Source organism: Corvus kubaryi, unplaced genomic scaffold, assembly GCF_017639235.1.
Source record: "Corvus kubaryi isolate FWS band 111438036 unplaced genomic scaffold, C.kubaryi_AGA036_p1.0 37220, whole genome shotgun sequence".
Lineage (NCBI taxonomy): Eukaryota > Metazoa > Chordata > Aves > Passeriformes > Corvidae > Corvus > Corvus kubaryi.
The window spans coordinates 220,952-231,587 of NW_024581063.1; the positions used below are offsets into that span (position 1 = coordinate 220,952).

Sequence of the window (10,636 nt, forward strand, 5' to 3'; positions counted from 1 at the left end):
CCCAGGGCACGGCCAGGGCACTGACACTGCTTCCACACACAGAGTGGAGGCAAAGCGGCTTCTGTTGGACCCAAGTGGAAATTCCGACCTCCAGCAATGCCTGGAGACAGGTCCAGGCTACCAGACCCCACCCAAAGAAGGGATACACTTGGCATGGGAAGGGGCATCTCTGCCAGGCCAGCATTTTGCGAGCTGGAAGCCCTAACCCAGCTGGGAGCACACAGGTCGTGTGCGGGGCACCTGGAAGGGGCATTGTTGGTGCTCAGTGACCTCCATCAACCCCAGCACCGGAACACGACGTTCCCCCTGCGGAACGAGGCCTCTGCCAAAACCCATCCAGGAAACTGCATCTGTTCTTATCAGGGATTGAGGGGAAGATTAGGAGATTAATCATTAATTCAGGGCAGCCTTTATTCCAAGGCACTGCCTGCACCTGAGCTCGCTCGGAGCTGCGTCTGGGTAACGCCGGCTGTCCTTCCCTGGGAAGGAGCTCCCCGCTCCCTGTGAACGCCAAGGATTCCGACAGGAGCAATCAGAAACTTCCCACTGAGCAAATGCAGGGCACTGTGCCTGCTCTGAGCACCATCCTGCCCCTCTGGGCTGCCAAGCTCCCCGTGGGACAGGGACGGGCAGGGACAGGCTGGTCTCGGCCCCACTGACACCTGTTAAAGCATTTCTGACACAGGAACTCCAGCAGAACCATCCCAGTCTCCCCTTCCTCCTTTCCAGGCACTCTGCTTCAGTTTCTATCATGGAAATACGATGCCAAAACCCCCATTTCTAATTTATTTCTTTTTACATCCACCGGTGTGGTTGATTTAGCAGAACTTGGCTGAAAACATTCTGAAATCCCTGTTGGTTTCTGCACTGTTACCCTGTATCTATAGAGAGGGGAACAGTGCACTCTCTGTAACTAAACACCTACTTACACTCATTTTCTAGAATGTTCCCCTTCATAAGCTCAGCTAAAATGGCACTGCATAAACAGCTTCATTTATTTCAGCTTTTTATTAATTTTCATTGCTAATTTTTCCACTTCTAGCACAACATTTTCTTGAAAACACATTTCCAAATGGAGTTTCCTTTAAGACGGGCTGTAGCTACAAGGATGGGATCTGAGAGCCCAGCCTAAGTGCCAGTGGATTCACAGCTGTGGGATAACATCCAGCTCCCATTAACATGCAAAATACAGCATTTTCTGCCTCAAGTGGAAGTGCACTCCCTGATTTGATCTGGAAAAAAATGGTAATCAGCAAACCAAGGTTATTATTTAAAATTAGAAAAATAATCAGAATTATTTTACTGGAAAGACAACTTTTACCAAAAATAAATAGACATGTCATAGTATTGCCATTTTCAGTAATAATCAGGAATGTGGCTTCACAACTGTGGTAAAAATAGGGAGAGATTAATCTAATTAAGTGCTGTGTGAATCCTTCCTTTATGGCCGTTCCTGAGGAGCCTGGAGCACCTTTCCCAACGTGCTCAGGTTGGGATAACAGGCACCAAGCAGATGGGCCCCAGCAATAACTGCATTCCCCTGCAGATCGTTATGACTGTTCCATCATTCCACTCTAATCCCCAATTAAGGAGCTCTGGAAACTCCAGTTAAGGTTCACAGGAACTCTCAAGCACCCAAGGGAAGAGCCTTCAGTGCAACCCCAGGAGTTTGGCTGGAAATGCCAAGGTTGAAGTTGCACTTACACCTAAAGAAGCACCTTTGGGGATCTGTTAGGGAGTGGATATGGTGCGTGCCAGCTGTGGGGCCTGGCAGGGAGCTCCAGAGGCATTCTGAGTGTGATTCCACACAATTAAACTCCATTTGCTGTGTCTGAAGCACACCACAGTGAACTGTGAATTCGGCAGTGTTTGAATATCCCACATGTGTAATTTACCACCTCAGACCAGCAATGTGCCATTATTTCCTTTCTTTTTGTCCAAATCTTTAAGTCTGGAGTTCTTCCGCCTGAGTGCTTGTCTAAAGTTCCCCAGAATTAAACCTCCCTGCAGCACTTCTGAATTTTCACACCCTTTCCAGGGGAACTGCCTTGAGTGTGAAGTAAATAAATACCTGACATGGGGATGAAATAACCCTGCAGCTGTGTGAGACAGTAACTTCCATCTGATCAGGTTCCCCCAGGTCTCCAGGAGGTGTGACAGGAAAGCCCCGGGACACGCCTTCATTCCCACAGCCCAGCCTCCAGGGGAGCCTCTGGTGTCACCAGGCCAAGGTGGGACACTCCTGGCTGGTGACACTGCGCAGCCCCTGAGGCAGAAATGTCCCCTCCAGAGCCACTTCTGCACTTTGAAATGCTCCTCTTGGAATCACAAAATGGGTTGGAAGGGAAATGAAGTGATCCAGTGCCACCTCCTGCCATGGGCAGGGACACCTTCCACTGTCCCAGGCTGCTCCAAGACCTCTCCAGCCTGGCCTTGGGCACTGCCAGGGATCCAGGGGCAGCCACAGCTGCTCTGGGCACCCTGTGCCAGGGCCTCCCCACCCTCACAGGGAACAATTCCTTCCCAGTATCCCATCCAGCCCTGCCCTCTGGCACTGGGAAGCCATTCCCTGTGTCCTGTCCCTCCATGCCTTGTCCCCAGTCCCTCTCCAGCTCTCCTGGAGCCCCTTTAGGCCCTGCAAGGGGCTCTGAGCTCTCCCTGGAGCCTTCTCCTCTCCAGCTGAGCACCCCCAGCTCTCCCAGCCTGGCTCCAGAGCAGAGGGGCTCCAGCCCTGGAGCAGCTCCGGGGCCTCCTCTGGGCTCTCTCCAGCAGCTCCAGGTCCTTCTGATGTTGGCCCCAGGGCTGGGGCAGCTCTGCAGGTGGGGAATCACCTGAGGCACAGGGGCAAAACCCCCCTCGAATAAGTCCAAGGGGCAGAGGTAGGAGGCCTTGCCATGTTCCTGGATCTCCTCTCCCTGAACAGGTGAAAGCTGAAGGAAGTTGAGCCAGCAGAGGCTGAGGCAGTCGGAACCTTGGACCCTCAGAGGGATTTGGGTGTTCCTGCACTCACAACAGGCAGGTGACTCTTACAGATGGTTTAGAGCTGTCAGACTCCCCACAAACCCACTGCAGTTATGTGGCACTTTTCATTTCCACAGGCCTGATTTAAAAGGTAAATAAATCCAGCCCCTGGTTTGATCACTGCTCAAATGCAAGCAAGGAAGAGACAACACCTGGGTTCCTACAGGGAGCCAGGAATGCAGGCACAAAAAGGGGATGGGGGTGCAACCTGTAACAGCCTGAGCTGGCCCATCTGCACTTAAACCACAGCAAATGCTCCATCATCTATAATTCAGAGCTACAAAGTGGCTGCTTAAGCAGGGCTTGTACTGCTGAGGAAGGAGAGAGGGTGGCACAGACAAGATTGGGTGGCAAAATTGGCTTGAGGACTCTGATTTCAAGTGCTCAGGTGTGGGACAGTCACCAAGCGACATTTCCCCAGGCCAGACCAACTGGTCAGGAGTCCCATGGAACACCAAAATGGTCAAGAGAACCTTTGTCTTTCTTCCTTCTTTCTTTTTTTTACTATTACTGTTCTCATTCTCTAAATCCAGGGGGAGTGGCAGGACCTCAAGTATTTTCATACCGCTCTGGGATGTGTGAGACCACATGTTCTGCATGGGCTGTTAGCTGAAGAGGAATGCTTGCTGGATTGCTGAAAATTTGGTCTGTAGTGCAAGGCGGTGGATTTTGTTTCCTCTAGCAGGACAGGGAGAGGCACAGAGCCATCTCCAGCAAATCCCTTCCTAAAAGCCCAGCGGGTGGAGCAGTTACCACCAGGAGCATGGAGGAGGAGAGGCAGGAAGCCAGGATGGCTGGCAGGATCCCACTTTCTTCCTGTCTCACTTAAAATACCATTTGTTCTGACTGGAGATATCACAGAACCATGGAATGGTTTGAGTGGGAAGGGACCTTAAAGCCCATCCATTCCCCCTCTGCCATGGGCAGGGACACCTCCCACTGTCACAGGGTGCTCCCAGCCCCATCCAGCCTGGCCTGGAACACCTTGGATATTACCAAAGTAAGGGAGCAACAGAAAAACAACATTTGTGAGGCAAATAAAATGTTACTAATTGCCTCAATTAACTGCCATGAGCCTGGACAAGACGTCTGTGCACAGGATTAAGGAAGAGTAGGAATTCCCCTCTGGAGTGTTTTCTGTTCCAAATGACTTTGTGTCTCCCACTCTCATCAATAAGGTGACAGATAATTTTCCCTTGAGTAATAAATCTGATAAGCTAATCTGCAATTAATTAAGCATCGCTCCAAATGAATGTTCACGGCAGCTTCCTCAAACTTATCACAATTTGAAACTGTAATTCTGAGCAGCAGATCCCATCAGGAAGGAGAAGGGGCAGACTGATATCATTCATTGGGATAACACACCAAAAGCTGCTGGTTGTGAGGTCCTCACCGGATTGCTAGGAGGGAACATTTCCCCAGCACTGACCATGGTGTTTAACCAGTGCCCATCACACAGCTGGCCCTGCAACGAGAGGGAGCTGGCAGCAGTTTGGAGCCTCACGTGCCTCCTGCTCCCAGCACGGCTTCCAGGGGATGTTCCTGTGCCAGTCCTGCTGCTCTGCCCCCTGCTAAAGGCGGGCAGCAGCTGTTGGAAGGGTTTGCAGTCAATCACACCGCGCTCAAGCACTGCTTGTGAAACTCCTGGTGGGGAACACAACCACTCCACCTCACAGACTGCGGGTTCCTGGTGTGCAGCAAAGGCAGCGTGACGAGAGTCCCCGGAGAGCCCGTTTCCCACGAGTTTACCTGTTGATGCCCTCCTTGGTGTAGAAGATGGAGTAGGTGAGGTTGTCTCCCTGCGGGTCCGAGGCCGGCGGCCGCCACGTGAGCCGGATGAAGCGAGTGGACACGAGGGTGGCCACGACGTCCCGCGGGGCGGAGGGCAGGGGTCCCGCTGTCGCTGGTGCTAGATGGTCATTAGTGGCACTGGTCAGTGAAGTGGGAGGTAATGTTGGGATGGCAACATCTTGGCATGTGCAAACATTGGGGAATATGAAGGGCAAACATCACCACGGTTTAAAAAAAGAGAACAGAAAAAAAAAACGTAAAAGAAATAAACAAAACCACGATGGGAAACAGAAGAAAATGAACACACAAAAAAGGCCATTAAACTGAAGGCTGACATGCAGGCAGAGGTAACTACTGACCACTAATGGGGAGTACAGGACACGGCACTGTCAGGCAAGCAGACCAAATCTCCACTGTAATGGAAGTGGCAGGGGAGGGAAGGGTGGAACTGGGGGTAAAATAGACCTGAGGAGAGGATACCAGCAGCAAACCACAGTGTCATCGCTTTGTGACCACAGGTAGTGCCACACGTGTGACAGTTAAACCCCAACCTGTGTTCATTACTCAAATACACACCCAGACCCCACTGTCTCCTGTAGCTCATTAACATGCACAGTTCATTTAAATGATTCTCAATCATAACAAAATGACAGGTGCATACACAGAATTCCTTCCAGTGCAAACTCATCCAGTCAAAGCCTGCAGTCACTTCCCACAGAGCTGCTTCCTGACCTGGTTGGGTTCTGCCACTGCCCATGGCACTGGAACTACAGCCCTTTCCCCACGGTTTTGCTGCCACCAGTGCTCTTCCTCCCTCCCACAACACAACACCCATTTCATCATTTTACAGAGACTCTGACAAGCATCAACAACTCTTGCTCTGGATTATACCCACTCTCCAAACTTCTGGCCTGAGCCATGTCATCCTCCTATGTTGCTACTCCCAGCCAGGATAAATCCAGGGATTATTGCATTAAAAGGTTGGTGATTTAACAGCACAAGCTGAACCATAGGAAGAGCCGCTCTCCAAATCCTATTAAAGCAATCCAGCCAGTAAATGTAACAGTGAGATTCTGAGCAGCTGGACCCCAATTACCACCGAGTATTCCAAGCAGCACAATTAGTAACAAACCCCCAAAGCTCAGGATACACGGAATTCTTCTGGATTCTTAACTATTTACCAAGCTTAAGCCACCTGATGACATTTTCCACATGGGAATCCATGCTGCCAAATACATTTATTCTTTTATTAATTATAGAAACCAACTAAAATAGCTCTGATTTTCCCCAGAAAGAAGCTCAGGACTAGAAAAGCTGTCGTTGAGCTGCAGCATCTCCACCAGAACATGTGGACTTGTGTCCTGATACACAACAAGAAAACCTCCCAGAAAACCTGACTAAAGGAGAAAACGTTGTCTGAATGACCAAACCTTCAGGGAAAGGCACTGAGCAGTCTTCCATCAGCAACAACCTGATTTTAAACTGCCAAAGCCCCTTGTCAACCCAAGCATCAGCTTGGGAGGTCCTCAAGTGGCAGAACTCTCGTTTCTCCTGTTCTGGTTCTCGGGCAGGTCCTGACAGAGAGGTAAGAACCAGCCATGGGTTTTTATCAGTAACACCAGTCCGTGGGCAGAACTGGGAGACAGATTCCCAGAGCCAGGAATGTTTTGGTATTCCAAATATGGATCACAGAGAGACACGTACCCCAGGCCATCTCCTTGATTATCCTTGCACACTCTGATAGCTGAAGATCCCAATTAAGTGCTCTCCAGCAGCCCCTCCTGATCAATACACGACACCATTAATTTCACATTCATTGCAAAATCTATTTTTATCTAACCCTCCCTAGTTTTATGTCCCATAATTGGATTTCTTGCAGGAATGCACCACTTTTAGCTCTCCTGGCCTCAGCCAGAGCCCCATTCCTCCAGGGAGCCCCTTGCTGTTGCAGATCACTCAGGAGAGCCCTGAATGGGGCCAGGGGATCTTCCCAAACCATCTCCCTGCTCCTGAATGACATTCCAGTGCTGACCCAGTATCACAGCAGGCTTTCCCTGTGTTTAAATCCCAGCCCTTGTCACCAGCTCCCTTGGACTGGAGACCTTCCCACTGCACCTGACAAACTCCCTCCGCAGTGTTCCCACTGAGGAACAAGGGATGGCACTGCACAACTCTCCCTGGTGCCCACTGCTTTCAGCACTTTTCCCACTGTCCTGCTTGACTTCCAGTTCACTTCAAATTCCAAACACTCCTACTTGGGTTCCTCTTACCTGTCTTGGCAATACTGTCAGGTGATGTGCTTCAAATTACATGGTTTTGATGCAAAATCTGCCCCTTACCCATCTTTAAAATTCATTCCGTTGAGTTAAAATGGAATATTTTTAAAATTCATCTGCATAATCTAAACTCCATCCCCACACACTCGTGTGTTTTTCTTCCCATATCTTCAGAAAAGATCCATCTTTTCTGAAGCGATGTGCACACAGAGCTGATGAGTCTGGGAGAGCTGCCAGGATTTCCCAGAGAGCAGACACCCAGTTCTATCCTTGTGCAAGGCTCAGACGGGGAACACTCCTTCCCACGGCACTACAGGAGAACAGTCACAGACAACAAAATCCTAACGATGCCTGAGAAATCAGCTGTGACCCAGAGAGAGCAGCAAGGACCCAAAACCCTCCAGGTGAGGTGAGCAGGGCCAGGCCCCAGCACTCCCCCAGCACTGCACTTAACCACTTTTGGGACTGCCAGGAGCTGGGGGATGTACCCTGAAGGTTAAGGGATTTCCTTCCTTTTTCCCTGTATTTCCTACAAATGCCTCAAGTGCTGTTACAGAGGCTTCATCCCCAGCTGGGTGTGGAGAGCCGAGCAGTCAGAGCTGTGTTAATGAGCAATTACACCCAAATTAGCTCCAGCACCAATCAGAGAATGGCTTTGTCACATCCAGCTTTCAGCACTACGGAAGAAGCAGCTCAAGTCTCTTCTTTCTAACATCTCCTTCATCACTTCTTGAACAGTAACTCCATCTCTGGACTGTTCTCTGCAGTTATTCCCACGCGGCTTCCCAGGAATCTCGTTTTTAAAAGCACATTCAGCAAGTGACTTGTGCTTTGCACCATAATTTATCTCCTGCAGGGGAGCAACCAGGACCAGAGGGATGCTGCAACTCCTACACAGCTCCAGGCAGTAGAGTTCCCCCTCCTGCATTCCGGCCACTGCAGGGCAGGCAGCAATTCCCAGGAAGATGAGAAGCAGAATCTTTAAACTTTGCCCTAGGAATAATTTTCCCCATGGAAATGGTTTTCCCCACGTCCTATGGCATTCCAAGACACAGGAATCTGTGTTTGTGCTGCTCCAGTGTGACAACAACACTGCCAGCCAAGGCAGCCCTGCAGGAATCCCAGGGACCCAGGGTGAGAGGACATTCCAATCCTCAAGCCCCTCTATCAAGCTGCCCTTTCCAGGGCTCCTTCTGAGCAGACATCAAATATTGCAGCTATTTTATCAAAACACTTTGCAGGGTGCACAAACACCCCCAAGGATTTGGACTCGGATCAATCAGTAACAAGGTTTGAATTGCCCCAGCACTGGGCTGGTGATGTCCAAAAGGTGAAGTGCCCACGGGGTGGGTGCACTGGTGTGATCCCAGCTTTTCATCTCACAGGAAAACCGTGGGATAACAAAGAGTCGGAGTGTGCCCGAGAGCTGCTCCAGGGCCACCACCCAGGGGACCCAGGAGACCTTTTCCAAACAGCTCTGCCACGCCTGAAACGCTCTGGTTGTTACGGAATCATTGGAAATACTTTCCGTGTTGTCCGGCCCCTCCGGTTCAGATTTCCCTTTTCCTGCCCTCCCCGCTCTGGTGGTTATTGGCATATCCACGGCTTCCTCCTGTTTGGCAACAACATTCCAGCGATACCATCGGCTCCACACAAAGGGGAACAGGAATGTTATCTGCTCCGGCCTTATCTGAACCACCGGGGACCCTCCAATCCCCTGGGTGCCCACCTGGCACTGGCACCAGCTGCCTCTGAAGGGCTGTGGAAGCGCAGGGACTCAGATGCACGAACACTTGAAGAACTGGTCAAAGGCCACATTTAGGCTATTCTGGCCACCTCCAAGTGTTTGCAAGTCCTGGTTACGGCACCTGCCCAAGGAGAGTGCTGGGAATTCTGGAAGCAGGAGAGGCACCGGAGGGTGATCCAGGTGTTCCTGGAGCCCAGGGCCTGCATCCGATGGAGCTTTGGAGCAGCTCTCACCCCGAACATCCCACAGGGACCCCAGTGCATCCCTCAGCCCAGACACATTGAGATCCAAGACTCCCTGAGCTGCAATCAGAGGGCAAGGAGCAGGAATGGTTTGGGAATGTCAGCTGTGTCCACGAACCCTCCGAGGGGGGAGATGGGTCCAGCAAGGGGAGAACGAGAAGCACCCTCCCCATGGGAATCACTCATGGGGACAGCAAGGAACAGGGACACCAGTTAATACAGAGAGGAGAAGAGAAGGTCCTCCTTGGAAGGACTTCAGGGTGGGTTTTAGAGATCTGAAACAGATTTGAAACATTATTTCAGCAACAAAGATCTACTACAATTAAAAACAGCAAATAACTATTTTGCCAACAAATCTGTTGGGAAAAAAATTACCTAGGACATTCCAATCTCAACAGCTCTAATATTTGAACTGTATTCCTTAAGAAAAAAATACCTCAGAGACACCAAAATGTTCAATTTTCACTTGGGATATTCATATAAAACTGTGTACTCAATACATAATATTTTTCCCATAAATCCATTTAACTGATTCCAGAAAGGTGATAAAGACTTTCAGACTTTTTCTTTTACCTAATGCGCCGTTCTCAGTTTGAACTTTGGTTCATGGAGTCCCGATGGAAGGATTCAACTTGGATCAGGATTAAGCAGCTGTGATGCTTCAAAGAGTCAGAGACAAATCCCACTGATTTCGTTATGCTCATTGTATTTAAAACTAACAGCAGCATTTGGCTGCAGTGCAATAATAAGCACGAAATAACGAAGTTGGTAAGTTCACACTACACACCACCCTTCAAAATTCTGCCTGCTCTCCTATTTCCCCCCCTTGTTTTTACATGTATCCAACTGCTGTCCTTGTTCAAATGCTTAAAACATAAATTTCCAACAGAAGGGATCACCTTGTTATTGCCAGCTGTTCCCTGAGTGACACCACACTCAGAGAAAGCCATGTTACCTGGCCCTAATAATTCCTCTCAGGACAAACGGCCACAGTGCTGAAGTTGGTCTCACCAGATCAGCTGTAATGATGGAATTAACTCCTTCCCTTGGAAAAACTCATTTAAAGAAATCTCTGGGACTTCTGTTCCTCCACCAATCGCTGCTTGCGTGCAAAGCTGGAACAGAGACTGAACAGACGTGGAAAGAAGAGGGTGGAAAGTAATTTCTGCTTTATAGAATGAACATAAATGTCCTGAATCTGAATCCTGAAGCTCCTGGATTTCCAACAACAGCCACCGTCACCCCCATTCCCTGGTGTAAGACACAGATCCACGCCTGCTTGACATAAAACCCCCTCCAATTTAGGATTTTGTAGACTTAATTACTCTTCGTGAGCTAATTTAAACTGCAGGACTTGGTGTGTGATTTTGGAAATGTGTCAGGAAGAGAAACACGACAGCGCTGGGACCAACACCTCGAGGGAAGCACAGCTGGACACAGAGCCACTGAGCAGGACATCCCTGTGGGAATGAATCCTGCAGGAATCACAGGAACCACTGAGCAGGACATCCCTGTGGGAATGAATCCTGCAGGAATCTCAGAGCCACAGACCAGGGCAT

The 10,636-nt window shown here is 49.8% G+C and overlaps 1 protein-coding gene across 10 annotated transcripts in view; it reads right to left on the minus strand.

Annotated features, from left to right (window-relative positions):
• Positions 1–10,636, minus strand: part of NEO1 (neogenin 1) — a 165,339-nt gene that overhangs the window by 37,992 nt on the left and 116,711 nt on the right. For 6 of the 10 annotated variants that reach the window (XM_042022698.1, XM_042022696.1, XM_042022693.1 and 3 more), the window contains exon 8: positions 4,771–4,990. In XM_042022698.1, the coding sequence (XP_041878632.1) occupies positions 4,771–4,990 (220 nt within the window). The remainder of the gene's footprint in view (positions 1–4,770; positions 4,991–10,636) is intronic. The other 4 variants (XM_042022697.1, XM_042022695.1, XM_042022694.1 and 1 more) reach the window with 1 other exon arrangement.